The sequence below is a fragment of the Archocentrus centrarchus genome, chromosome 4 (genome assembly GCF_007364275.1).
Source record: "Archocentrus centrarchus isolate MPI-CPG fArcCen1 chromosome 4, fArcCen1, whole genome shotgun sequence".
In the NCBI taxonomy this organism is placed as follows: domain Eukaryota; kingdom Metazoa; phylum Chordata; class Actinopteri; order Cichliformes; family Cichlidae; genus Archocentrus; species Archocentrus centrarchus.
Genome location: NC_044349.1, coordinates 27,221,425 through 27,235,587, shown reverse-complemented (window position 1 = coordinate 27,235,587; position 14,163 = coordinate 27,221,425). Strand labels below are relative to the sequence as shown.

At 39.5% G+C, this 14,163-nt stretch overlaps 1 protein-coding gene across 3 annotated transcripts; it reads right to left on the bottom strand.

Annotated features, from left to right (window-relative positions):
- LOC115778898 (dimethylaniline monooxygenase [N-oxide-forming] 5-like) lies at positions 1-9,532 on the bottom strand. 3 transcript variants are annotated; one of them, XM_030727270.1, is made up of 10 exons: positions 9,335-9,532; positions 8,574-8,732; positions 6,202-6,390; positions 4,174-4,339; positions 3,882-4,024; positions 3,528-3,724; positions 1,209-1,341; positions 888-1,107; positions 619-691; positions 1-479 (listed from the first exon to the last, which is right to left on the bottom strand). In XM_030727270.1, exons 2-10 carry the CDS (start codon positions 8,703-8,705, stop codon positions 65-67), a joined length of 1,668 nt encoding a protein of 555 aa, XP_030583130.1. In that variant the 5' UTR covers positions 8,706-8,732; positions 9,335-9,532; the 3' UTR covers positions 1-64. The 3 variants fall into 3 exon arrangements, 2 of the variants coding, with proteins under 2 accessions (XP_030583130.1, XP_030583131.1); XM_030727271.1 differs by lacking the exon at positions 9,335-9,532 and adding an exon at positions 6,686-6,904 and having other exon boundaries at positions 8,574-8,702; XR_004019877.1 differs by lacking the exon at positions 1-479 and having other exon boundaries at positions 888-1,049.
- Positions 9,533-14,163: the final 4,631 nt, after the last annotated feature.

The following is a 14,163-nucleotide window of genomic DNA, read 5'->3' as shown; positions in this document are numbered from 1 at the left end:
ATTTCTTACTCAGCTTGTCAGGTTAGTACGTTGTAAAAACATTCTCTGCCTTGAGCTCCTTCATTTACCCCATGGTTTCCTGAAGAGATCTGAGGAATGAAGGAGCAGAGAAGCAAGAGCACAAATGGTGTTTATTGTAGAAGACACAACACAACAGAACAGCTCCTGAGAGAATCATTATGCTCAGGTTAGAAGAGAATCTGGTCTCTGGCTTTGGTTCTGATACTACTCTGGTCCTGAAAGGCTGAAATACCCGGTCCCACTGAGTGAGGATTGCCCGACGGGCTCCAGCCCACTTTCCTGGTCCAGTCAGACGGTACTGGTACGGTGTGGAGGGTCCTAGAAAAAGTTGCAGTGCCAATGTTGGATCCTTAAAAAAGAGCCACAGTATATTTGGCCTAACCCCCACCTCTTCAGCCAGAGAGTCCAGGTAAGGGATGTAGTCCACTTGCAGTGGGTTACGTTCTGAGCATGCAAACCTAACAGAGAAGCAACAAAGAAACAACAGATAACAGAAAATATGATTAAGCAGTCTAAGCTAAAGGACTTTATCAGAATTAAATAAGGATTTGGGGGGTATGAGGAGCTCTGTAATTAATGTGCAAAATTATTTCCTACTTCTGATGCATGGTTCTTGTGTCTTTCTCAATTTCCGCCATCATATTCTTCGATGTGGGGAGGGCAATTAAACCTGTCAGGGGAAAATATAGGACAATTTTAAACACAGTTACTGCAGGCGATCTTAAGTTTTTATAATTTTGCATTAGAGAGATGCTTTCAGTTTTCCTATGCTGTTAAAGTCCATTTTTCACAGTTCAAAATATAAAAATACATCCCAGAATTCCCACTGAAGCCCTTTCCATGATTTTCCATCATCATTGTTTTACCTTTAAACACTCTTGTAGCCCAGCGTGCTTGCATCTCAGCCAGAGGGTTAATAGCTCCAAAGCCATGTATGAAGCCCACTACTGCCAGTGTAGGGCAGGTCAGTGCAGGAGGGAACACGTGTTTGTAGAGTTGCAGCCTGTAACCACATTTAGCCTGAAGAGCTGAGGGCAGGAAAGGGAAGCTGTAATTGTAACCTGTCGCAAACACAACCACATCCACCTATATGACACACAGACAACCATGTGATTAGATGACTATCGGCATTTAAATACCTTTTAATTATTTCATTTTTAAAGCCAAATGAAAAGGGACAGCCCTACCTTGTCTATGGTGTCATCAACAAAAACCACACTGGACCCACAGAACTCTCTCACGTTTGGTTTCACCACAACACGACCTGAGATGATCCGAGCTGGCAAGTCATCATTCACTACAGGAATCTGTGCAAAAAAACTGAATGGAAAGCCACATAGAATTGTATACAGGAAATATGTTAGTGACAAAGCCAATCACACACAAATATCTTGAGCAAATAAACAGTAGTCGGCTCAGTGCCGTAAATGGTTGTCCTAAATGTTATGCAGCCATCTGCCACCAGATGAAGCTGCAGCCCTGACATCGTTATAGAAAAATCCCATAACTGTTAATCTTTGCCTAATATTTTTTATTAGGTCTAATATTGTTAGATATTTTTAAATTTTTACAATGTAACCTGAGTGCACCTCCCGAGAAACACCGTTAAAACTGACCACAGCAAAGAGTAGAACCAGGAGGGAAAAAAGACCCAGCATTTTATATTTCTGTTGGTCAGCACCATGTAAAACACCGCGACACGACCGAAAGGTAATTAACACACATAACGCACCTGTACAACCATAAACACCGGTAACAACGTCGGCCAGTTACGTAGGTTACGTTGTACCTCTACAAAGACCCATCAGGGGTAAACTGGAGGAGGAGGCTTGGGGAGAGGGAGGTCTGGACTTCACTGACCCAGGCCCGGATGAGCGGGGACTGAAGAATGCGATTAATGTTTCAAATGCCTTTGTTTGGACAGATCTTGACACTGTCCATTAAACAGTGCTAAAATATGTTGAGTGTTTTTTAATTTTTGACTAGTCGGTTAGTCTATTTTTCCCCTTGTTTAGTCGACTATGAAACTAGCCGCCATGTGTTATCTGCTTTGGCACATTTCTTGCATAATTTTTTCGGTTTTCAGGTCTGATGATGCATTTTCCCAAACAGCTCATGCATGCAGTAAAATGCTATCTTACAAAAGGCTGAAACTTTTAATTCATGTCTTGAAATGTAATTTTTGTATCACTGCTTCCAAAATAAAAAAAAGTTCTTTTGACACTGTATATCAAGGCAGTCAAAATGTTTAGATATTTTATCAGAAAGACAGCGGACTCTAGAGGTGTGTTTTTCAGCTTCTAACTTCCTAACAGTTTTGCCCTGTGTGTTTTTACTGACACTAAATGCCTACTGTAAAAGCTGATATTTTTCTGAAGGTGACTGAATCCTGTTGTGTATCAAAGTGAATACTTGAATACTAATTTTTGAGTGTACAAGGTTTTGCATTCTATTTTGAAAACAAAAAAAGAACCTTCCTTGTTCACTTTGATGCAATTCTCACATCAGGGACGTCATTCACACCACTCTTAATGCAGTTCTCAAACAGTAATGCATTTCCCCACCCACACCAGCATCTCATTGCATTTGTAAATAATGCTATTGTTTCTACACATACTCTAAATAGACTCACATGAGAAAATCCTCAAAATAGCACTGCATTGGTGTTCTCAATTAAATCACTTCAAACCTTTTTCAAATGCGTATTAAAGAACAAGGCCAGTCACACACTGTTAGCAGGAGCAGTGAACCTGGCCTTCAGTTGAAAGCAAATACATTACTCATAAATTAAAGGAACACTTTGAAAACATGTCAGATCTCAGAATGACTGAAACATAATGTCCCAGAGGTGTTCTATTGAATTTAGCTCAGGAATTTAGGCAAACATGGGATCAGTCAATGGTATCAATTCCTGCATCCACCAGGAACTGCCTACATACTCTCACCACATGAGCCTGGGCATTGTTGTGGACCAGGAGGAACCCAGGACCCACTGCACCAGCGTAGAGCCTGACAATGGCTCCAAGGATTCAGTGTTGCCTAGCCTGTAGAGGTTTGTGAGGGTGAACCTGCTCTCATCTGTGAAAAGCACAGGGTGCCAGTGGTGGACCTGCCAATTCTGGTACTCTGTGGCAAATGCCAGTCGGGCTCCACAGTACTGGGCAGTGAGCACATGGCCCACTAGAGGATGTCAGGCCCTCAGGCCACCCTCATGAAGTTTGTTCCTGATTGTTTGGTCAGAGACATTCACACCAGTGAGTGAGGTCATTTTGTAGGGCTCTGGCCCCACTGAACTTCATTATGATGCCAACTGCAGGACATTTAAATTCTAAGTTAAAACACTTAATGAAAATCCAGTGCAATGTCCAGTGCAAACCATCAAGGCATCAAAAACATGCCCATTGACCCGTCTCTTCAAAATTTAGTCTCTGGCTTACTGTACACTGACCACACTATTTAAAAAACATACAAACAAACAAACATTTTTATCTACTTTGATTTACTACCCATGATTTGGTTTCAGGCCATATAATTTGTGGTCCAGCGCTTGATTCAATCTCTTCTCCAACCTCCTGTTGGTCCATGAGGGGAAGATCTTTCGTATCAGCGCATCCATACGAGAGGAACCAACAAGATCTGCTGGAAGTCCCCCTGGTCCCACACGGCCAACAACCCATGCTCCACTCCTGGTACTGAGGTACACCTGCAGGTCATGTCAGCACAGGGAAGGCTCAGATTCATGAGTTTAGATGTTGTGTTTTTTCATGCTTCCTTTAGGAATACAGTATTTTTTATATGAAACATCATTGTTTTTTTTAAAATACAACACAGAAGTGACAAAATGTAGTGCAGCAGTGTACCTTCTCAGCAACTCTACTGATCTCTACGGCAATATCACCTCCAGAGTTCCCAATTCCAATGACCACCACCCTTTTCCCCTCCAGACCCTCAGCACTGCGGTAGTCCCAGCTGTGGAAATATTTGCCTTGGAAGGTCTCAATACCTGGAACAAGAAAAAAAATATAGTGAGCTTGTTGTTAATTATAAAGATTTGTCAGTCATTTCACCCACTGTTGAATCCTTAGTATAGAGCATGGTGTGTGACATTTGTCGTGTTGAAGCAAGAATAGTTGCTACCTCTCTTAAATTTACCTGGGAAGTCTCTGAGTGGCAGGTGAGGCTGGGTGAAATGTCCAGTGCAAACCATCACTGCATCAAAAACATGTCTCTCCCTCTGACCCTCTCTGCTCTCCGTCTCCACCTCCCATTGACCGGTCACTTCAAAATTTGGTCTCTGCCTTACACTGACCACAGTAGTCTGACAAAAACACAAACAATGTTGAATGTTTTTCACTGACATTCATCTGTAACATTTATTGGCAAGACATTAATTATTTAGCATCTAGAATGAATATAACAGCTGCTTTTTATAACAGCATATAAATTATTTGTGTTCAAGTATGGGGACATGTTAAATGCTAATGCGGGGCATTTTTAACAGTGTATGTGAAGAAGTGAGTGAAGAAGAAACACTCAGTGCATCATGGGAACCGTCCAGCAGCCTAGGCCTACAGCAGCATGCTACAGCCCTAACTATAAGCTTTATCATAAAGGAAAGTTTTAAGCCTAATCTTAAAAGTAAAGAGGGTGTCTCTTTCCTGAATCCAAGCTGGGAGCTGGTTCCACACAAGAGGGGCCTGAAGCTGAAGGCTCTGCCTCTGATTCTATTTTTTAAAGTATCCTAGGAACCACAAGTAAGCCTGCAATCTGAGAGCAAAGTGCTCCATTGGGATAAGAAGGTACTATGATATCTTTAAGATAAGATGGGGCCTGATTATTCAAGACCTTGTAGGTGAGGAGAAGGATTTTAAATTTTATTCTGGATTTAACAGGGAGCCAATGAAGAGAAGCCAATATGGGAGAAATCTGCTCTCTCTTTCTAGTCCCTGTCAGTACTCTAGCTGCAGCATTTTAGATCAGCTGAAGGCTTTTCAGGGAGCTTTTAGGACAGCCTGATAAAGATGAATATCAATAGTCCAGCCTAGAAGTAATAAATGCATGAATTAGTTTTTCAGCATAAAATCATTTGCTAACAGAAACTTAGAAGACAGAGACCTAATGTTCAATAATCCACATTTAACTGTTTTACTTTTTGGTGCAGTTGAGGATACTATATTGTTTTTGTGAATTTTTATGCTTAAATAGTCTTTTGCTGGTTTTTGGTGTGTTTTTGGTGGTCTGGGAGCAGGCACCATCTGCTCCCAGGGGTTTTGGGGGGATGGCAGGAGGAGAGAAGCTGCAGAGAGGTGTGTAAGACTGCAACTCTGCTTCCTGGTCTCAACCCTCAGTAGTCACTTTTTGGAGGGGTTTAATAAATTTGGCCAAATTTCTAGAAATGAGAGCTGCTCCATTCAAAGTGGGATGGATGCTGTCTCTCCTAACAAGACCAGGTTTTCCCCCAAAGCTTCCCAATTATCTATAAAGCCCACATTGTTTTTGGACACCACTCAAACAGCCAGCAATTTAAGGAGAGCACGTGGCTAAACATGTCGCTCCTGGGCCGACTGGGGAGGGGCCCGGAGAAAACTACAGAGTCCAGAGACATTGTTACACACCAATTCAATATTAACTTTAGTGATGTCTGATTGACGTAACCGGGTGTCATTACTGCCAACCTGAATTACTATTTGACCAAATCTACATTTATCCCTAGCCAGCAGTTTCAGATCTCCTGCATCACCGTCTCCGGCCCCGGGAGGCAATCAAAAAGCTTCACATTTCTCAGAACAGAGTTGCTGATAAACAGAGTTAAAAAAAAAAATGTAAAAAATCAGAAATTACAACTGTAAAATAATTATGAAGCTAAAATCTTTATTTGGACACTTTTAAAAGCAACCAAAAGCACAGTTTAAATCAGTAAATCTAATTATATATCATTATATATTAAAAACAAATAAAATGTTTACAGTATCATTTAGGTTTTCTTCTTTTTATGAATACCCAGAAAGTGTAAAGTACTAGTTTATTTACCATAACAATAATCTATTGCTGTATGTTGTAAAGCCTTATCATTATCAAATCATCATTATTACCATACTATTATGCTATTAAATGCATTACTCCATATAGACAAATATTCTCAGCTTATCTTCTTTAGAAAGAAACCTGAAGGTCACCAACCTGGAAGTGTATGTGTTGCAGCAGGTTAAAGGTCTGAGTGTACAGACGCAGATACAGCAGGATTTCAGAGTGGTGCATGTTGTTAGGGAGGTCAGCGGGAGGGGGGAAGTCACTGAAAGACATCATTTCTTTGGAGCTGTTGATAACAACTGACTTATAGATATTGGCCCGTCCTGGCTCCGGCTTCTCCTGAAGAAGGAGAACATAAAACCAATTAATGAAAAATATATTTGACAATAAAACTTCACCTCAATTTAAACTATTACAAGTATTATGTTTTAATATTGTGTCTGCAGAGGTGTAGTGCCATTTGTTTAAGTAGCAGAGCCATCGGTCATGCCCACGTGGCCCACGTGCACCTTTTAGTTGTTATTTGTTTCTATGGGTATTTCACCACAGTAGCAAACTTCAATTGTTCAACTATGGCAAAAGTGCTCAAATGTCAGACTGAATTTAAGAACATAAAGTCTTCATCACTGCTTACATACTGCTTAGAGCTCCCTCCTCTCTGAACGTGTCTTCTTTTTTTCATTCGTTCCTGTGGGATAGTTCCCCGCGCTCTCTCTACCTTTGATATCAGCTCTCTCCCTCGCTCTGCGGTGAATTTTAATTCCACTGCTTTTCACAGACTTAATGTCAGAGAATCAGAGATGTCTCAGGTGGAGGTAGGATTCATCCAGGAGGGTTTTTTTTTTATGACAAACTAACAGAAGAACACAAAATATTGTTTATCATCAGATCCCGAGTCGAGCCACAGTAACTGTGTCACATGTGTAAATCACTGTTGTCCCCCCCCTGCTATGTAATGCTAAGTTGGTATTATATATTGTAAGATTCTGACATTAATCTTAGACACTTCTGATCTTTCTGAGTCCCACTATTTGAAACATTTTGACAGATGTTTCATAATTGTAGCCTATGTAGATTTCACAGAAGAAGAAAAACAAACTCCGTGGTGTTTTGTGGTGTTAGAAAGCTGTATGACTACACTTGTTTTGCTTATGGATTGATTTCTGATGAAAAATATTAAACACTGCAAATCCACTGGCTCACTTTAAAAAATATATTGATTTACGAACACTCTGCACCACAGCAAAACCAAAAATCGCCACAAGCTGGATTTAATGAAGATGCTTAGTGACAGCTTTATGAATGAAAGGCAGGGACACAGCAGGTATTTTGGTGGTTGGCCTTATTGCCTATGTATTAGGAGTTTCCCTTTCACAGCACAAATGTTTAGCAAGAAAATATTTAACACACAACTGAAATGTCTCTACAGCTCTCAGCTGTGTGCACTCAGACCAATTTTCATGTAATTTGTTTTTTAAACTTCTCTCTATGAGAACCATAGATAAGCATCATATGGAAATGTGTGTCAAAATGCAGCTGTTAATGTGACCATGTTTGTGTGTCAGACTTTAATGACAGCCTGCAGGAAAAACAAAAGCAATGGTCTCAGTGAGTCTCAGTGCTCAGCACCTCACACAGTTCAAAGGTATAGAAAAAACATGTCGTTTCTTCTTCAGTCTGTGCTCATTGATCTTAACTGTCATAATGTTTTCAGAGAAAAACACATGTACAACCTGTGCTTATATTGCACTATTTTTGTTAGGACATTATTAGCTCTCTCACATTTCTTCATCAGGTGTGGTCATTTCTGAGTCACAGATTTGTGCTGCTCCTGGCAGGTTATTATTGAAATGAACTGAATCTATTTTTGCATATAAATTAGTACACTGTTAGCTCACCCAAAGAACTTTCCACCCCCATGGGTGCATCAACTTGCCACAGTAATTTGGCCCCAAGGCTTTCAGTTACAAAACCGACACTGTACTGCTTCAGTAAATCCCAACAGCAGCTTTTTGATGCCAAAAGAGGTTTTTGAGCTGGTGCAGATTTTACAAAATCTGATCCTGTTAATATTTTCTTTCCTCTCTTGGATTAAAAAGTAACAGAGCGTCGCTCCGGCGGGTTCTGGCAGGACTACACTTCTGTGTCAGCACAGGAAAAAAAAAAAAATAGCATTGCAAATTTTCTTTGTCACGTACTCCAAACAAAAGTCTTTTGAAATATATGATTAAAGGATTTAAAGTAAATACATTTTTAATTATTCTACAATGTCTTATAATTTCTACTTAAACAGTTAAAAAGATTACATTTTTTACATGCTTTTATGTGTCTTTATAGTTAAACAACTGTTTACATCGCAAAGAACTATTTAACACTTTAAATGTTGGGGTGCAAATAAGGCAAAATATCTAGCAAAAACAAAGAGATGGCTTGGTGACGACCATTCTGAAAGACAGAACATGTGATCATTCTAACTTTAATATACTCTCAGTTATATCTCCAAAAAAATCTTTGTTGCCCACCTTAGATCTCCAAAGACCTCCGATGTCATTGCTGCTCTCAAAGCATGTGGGCTCCAGACCTTCATCCAAACAGGCTTTGGTGCTGGTCAGGCCAGAGGGACCTGCACCGATCACTGCCACCTTCTGAAGCATGCTTGAGGAGAACCACAGCTAGCTGATCTGTTGCAAATGTTGGTGTTTGAAGGATGGTTGAGTTTCATGTTGAGAGGATGACTATCTTTCACACCCATTGTTTCTGAGTTGCTAATTTGCATGTAAGTGTGCCTTTTTATGTTACTTGAGTCAATCAAGGATAATTACATTAAAGTTAGCAGGACACAGATAAGTACTGAGTGAGACTGAAGTGTCATCTTAGTTTGAAAGGCAGCGGCCGCGCCTTTACATTTTCCTCAGTTTTCCTTCAAAAATGAATCAAACCAGTTGTATTTGTTCTCACCAATGCTGCTGTGATTCACTTTAATATTTGAGTGTTTGCAGAAGACAGACCTTATTTACTGCAGAGATTGTTAGTGGTCAAACACAGATTAATTACGTTAGTTGCTAGAAAGGGGTTCCTTCCTATGATTTTGATGCTATTACAACTCTTGTTGAGAGTGTTGCTGGAAGATCTACATTCAAGTCAGAGGATTTTTTTTTCAGAAAGCTAACAAAACCAAAACCAAAATGTACATAACAGAAATAACAATTCATAAAAGTTTCTTCAAGATACACTAGAAATTAAAAATCACATCCTCACAAACATGAAAATGTGTCAGCCTTACTTCTTCACAGGGACAGAGAGAATGGATCCCTGTCCTCTTGCTGAACTACTCAGACAGACAAGGCAGGCTGGTGACTGGGCAGACCGAGAATCATTAAATCGGTCCCATCCCATCCATATTAAACCAATTAAGAGAGCCACGGGTCTTCCTGGCTCCTGGTGGGCTGCTGGTGGCCTGGGTTTCCTGAGGCTTTCTCTACCTGCCTCTAGCTTCTGATGGGTGGAGCTGCAGCGTTTTGCCCTCATTGGTAAGTACGTTCCATGACACAGACACAAACATGACACAGACACAAACACCCACTCAATCACAACTCAACAAAATTGTTGGTGTACATAACATGCTTTGTTAGTTTTGTTTTTCACACACAAATTTATTTTTGCAAGTATTGATAGTATTTTTTAATGTTAAAGTGATGAACTATTTGATTAATTTACTTGTGCTCTTTCCCCCCTTTTTTTTTCTTTCTTTCTTTCTATTCTCCTTTTTTTGCTCTCTTTCTCTCTCCCTTTTTCTTTTCTTTATTTTCCTTTTCTTCAGCCTGTCAGCTCTGGCTGTTACATTGTATGTTAAAAATAACTCAGATAAATAAAATAAAGGGTTAAAACATCAACAAGAAGAGCCTATTGAGAACCTATAGAGCTCATCTTGAAATAGCAAATATGTTTGGCACAACAACGCATTCAGATCACAGTTCTGCTTGCAAGATCTACCAGACATGACAGGCTTTATTAAAAAAAAACAAAAAAAAAACAATTAAGATACACAATGGTATTAGTAGGCTAATGATCATCTGTATTTTAAAGTGGTCAAGAAAAATGTAATCCTAAAACACGATCTGCCTTTGCAGAAACTTTTAAAGTGTTAAAAGAAAACATTTGTGTGCAAAAGGTTGATAGTTTAATGCAAGAAGGTTTTTTGTGGACTAGATAAATAAATATGTGAAAAAGATACCAAGCACCTCAAAGGTGCCTGCATCAAAATGGAGAGAGAGAGGAGTGAACAAATGACCAGCCTCTGGAGGCCCAGCTGGCAAGCCATCCCAGATGTTGGCTAATCAGGATGGGGATGGAAAGAGGAACCATTAAAATAAAACAGAATGTAGCACTCCTCCCCATAAAGATGGCACCTCATGAACACCTGAAGGGACATCTGCAAAAAGGTCACCTACCATTCGGAAGGTTGGCAGTTCATTTCTTGGCTGCTCCGGGCTGCATGCCACAGTATCCTTGGGCAAGATACTGAACCCCAAGTTCTTCTCCAACGCAAGTGTTGGAGTATGAATGTGTGTGTGAATGTTAGACAGTAAAAGCGCTTAGCTTAGAATCATATGGAAGTGCTTGTATGAATGGGTGAATGCAAACATGTTGTATAAGTGTTTTGAGTGCTCAATTAGAGCTGAAAAGCACTATAGTCCATTTACCATGTGTCAATCGCCCCTCACTTGTGAACAAGACTCCTTCACTTGGGGCAGCACTTCATCCCTGACCTGGAGTGGGCTCTCCACCTTCTTCCAGTTGAGGACCATGGACTAAGACATAGAGGTGCTAAGTCTCATACTTGCCGCTTCACAGTCAGCTGCGAACCACTCCGCTGCAAGCTGGAGGCCACCACCCGATGAAATCAGGACCACATCTTCTTGTAGTTAAATGGCGTCCATGACATGGATGAAAATACTCAACATCTAACTTCAATCAAGGCCAGAGGAAATGTTTTAATATGCAATTATATGTCTTACTAACACACTCAAGTGTCCAAACAAAAGACTGTCATGAGCTAAAGTTGGTATCTTTGAGCAGTAGCAGTCATTTTTCCAGTCAGAACCGTCAGGAGTGGGAGTGCATTTGTGCATGAAAGTGTCAACTTCCAAGTGAATAGCAACATAGTTGAGAGGTCTTCTTAAGATTAACTCTGCAAAACCTTAATCTAAGCCTCACTGGAGCTTCAGAAGACACACTGGGGTTACAAAATGTCAACTGAACCTTAGACAAGATAGATGACTCCATCTCCTTGCTTTCACCACCTGCCCTTTTGGACTTGTAGCTGAATCAATAACTAACTCTGGGTTAGCCATTTCGGGGAGCTCAACCATAAATGCATGTGAGAGGTCAGCAGTTTTAACTTTTTGAGACTCTGCATGAATAACAACACAAACAGAACACACCACAATGCTCGAAATGGTTGAATTATTCTCCATAAACATGAAACACAGCAGGTTCAGGGAAGCCATTTTTACCAGCAGGGTCGTTCAAAAAATGTCTTAAAAATTTGTATACAGCAGTGCCCAAAGACAGAACTTTTGTCATCTCCGTAATAGGGCATCACCACCATGAAGGTAAAACTGCTGCAACAGGATCGACTTTTCAGAGTCAGACTTTGACATATGTAGCTACAAAACCATCAAAACAGCATGGCTTCTGCTTTGGGTTAACAGCAGGGACCCAGTATGTATGCATGATCTTTAGTCTATAGTATGAGTCTTCCACTAACAATCAGACAAAATTTTCACTTAATCAAATTCCACATCAGTTTTCCCTTTTTTTCCTTTTCTCCTCTTTTCTTTTTTCCTTCCTTTTTTTTAAAAAAAAAAGCCTGTCATGTCTGGCAGTTTACGCAATTGGAACGATGATCCAAATGCACTGATGTACCAAACATATTTGCTTTTACAAGAACAGCTCTATAAGTTTTCTGTAGGCTATTCTTGTTAATGTTTGTATTTTTATTTTTTATTTAGTTATTTATGCCAGGCCTGACAGGCAATAAGAAAAGGGATAGAAAAGAGTGGGAAAAAAAAGAAAAAAAAGGGGGAAAAAATACTCGAAAAAGATATACATTCGTACATACACACATTCACATCTCTATACACATGCATATACATATACACACACATTGTGCTGTTGCAGTAATGTTTCCTCCCATTTTTAGAGAAATCATGAAAACATGCCTGTAAGCTTCTGCAACTAGTCCATAAGCTCACAAAATAGAACACAGTCATAGTTAGTGCTGTTCTTCAGGGTTAATGAAAGTATTTGCAGGAACCTTACCAAATCAAACACTGCAGTGTTTGCTATCCCAGATGTCACAGAGCAAGGAGTGATTTCCGGTATTTGCCAAAAAATGTTTGCTTGTATTTAAAATGTTGTAAATGACTTTTTGTGATCTGTGAAACATATCTCTCATGAATGATATGTCATTTTGAGCCAGAAACAACATTCCTGTCACAGGATAGATGCTACAATCAATTTTTTGGCTGTGACTTTTATATGTCCTTCATTTATCCAAGTAAAAACTGTCAGTGACATTAAACATGTCTTTTAAGAGTGATCTGGCCAAGGGGGCAGCAGAAATTTCAACAAAAATAACATCACAGTTCTTTAAAGATATTGAAGTGGCTGAAAAGGACTGGATTGATGATAATGTAGACACAATAATGCAGACTCATAAAGATATTTTCAATGTCTTTATTTAATTTATAAGCCCTTCATAAGCCCTGCTGACTGCAGTCTATTTACGAATATAAGCAACGATATTGTACATTAAAGACATATAGAAACATCAGAAATCACTTTTTGGCAGGCGATCACTTTTAGGCACAACAGGTCTTGGACAGATTTGCAATCTGAGGCACAGAAATCCTTCACCTCACATTCACACCTATGGCCAAATTAGAATCACCAATTAACTCCGTGCATGTTTTTGGTCTGTGGGAGAAAGCCAGAGTATCCAGGGAGAACACACGCAGGCATAGAGAGAACATACAATCTCCACACAGAAAGGCCTCAGCCTGGATTTGCCCACAAAACACAGGACAAGTCGTGAAACTGATTCTAGTTACCTCAAATGCGTGTGCTCGTTTTTTTCTTAACAACCTTTCTTCTCGTCAGTCTCAAACTGTAAGTTGCTAATGTAAGTGGTGGTCATATTTTTGGAGGTCTAATCCCTGGTGCAAAGCCCAAATGATGCTATACTCCTCTGTGACCTTATTCTAACCCCACAGTGTCTTTTTCTCATACTGCTACTAGAGGGCGCCAGAGTCACAAAGTTTTTGATTACAAGCCCACACCTCTACAGGTGAGTTAAAAGAATACAGGTGAGTGGAGTGGATATGTTAGATGAGAAAACAACAAAAAAAAAACAGGGTATTTATTTGAAGGTCAGTTGCCTTAATGTTATCTGTTTTGAATTTTACATTTCCCTACAACACCTAAGATTTAATTTTTGCCAAATACTTGAGGAACTGTGCCTCATCTTCTTGGATGCTGGCCAATACATACACAGACAAAATTGACTCTTTTTTTCTATTCTTCGTCTTTGCCTGGCCTCTTTCGTGCTATACTTACAGAAAGAGTTGGTGTGCATTTCTAAGCATAAGATATTTTTGCACCTTGTACCAGATGATATTAACAACTTGTCATTTTCAGTTTCATGGTTGGTGAGCTCTAATGCTCTAATTTAACATTAAAATGAATTTTCATACTTTTTCTTCCATTCATCATTAGATTCGTCTTAGAAATAGTTCTCTTTGTAATAAGACAGTTATGCATTTCTCTCCAATAAAAAGCTCAAAACAAAAGCCACATTTTATACCATCTTCTGTCAGCTTTAGGCTCCAATTTGTCAGAAAAAAAAAACACACACAAAAAAAACCAAACAATCCAAATACAGTACTTTCTTCTAGGATTATTATTAGAACCATGACAAAACACACAATCCTATAGAAATCAGAATGCTTGTATCAACACTTCAGGCAATGACTTTATTGGCTTTTTTGACCAGTGTTACACAAGAAGAGTTGCAGATAGACAATTATACATTTATGCATTTTTAGACTA

Coding starts and splice junctions, on each gene's coding strand:
- LOC115778898 (XM_030727270.1), bottom strand. CDS start 8,705: ATGCTTCAGAAGGTGGCAGTGATCGGTGCAGGTCCCTCTGGCCTGACC. Junction 4,340..6,201: donor TGCAACACATACACTTCCAG/GTTGGTGACCTT, acceptor TGTTTTTGTCAG/ACTACTGTGGTCAGTGTAAG. Junction 480..618: donor ACAAGAACCATGCATCAGAA/GTAGGAAATAAT, acceptor CTTCTCTGTTAG/GTTTGCATGCTCAGAACGTA.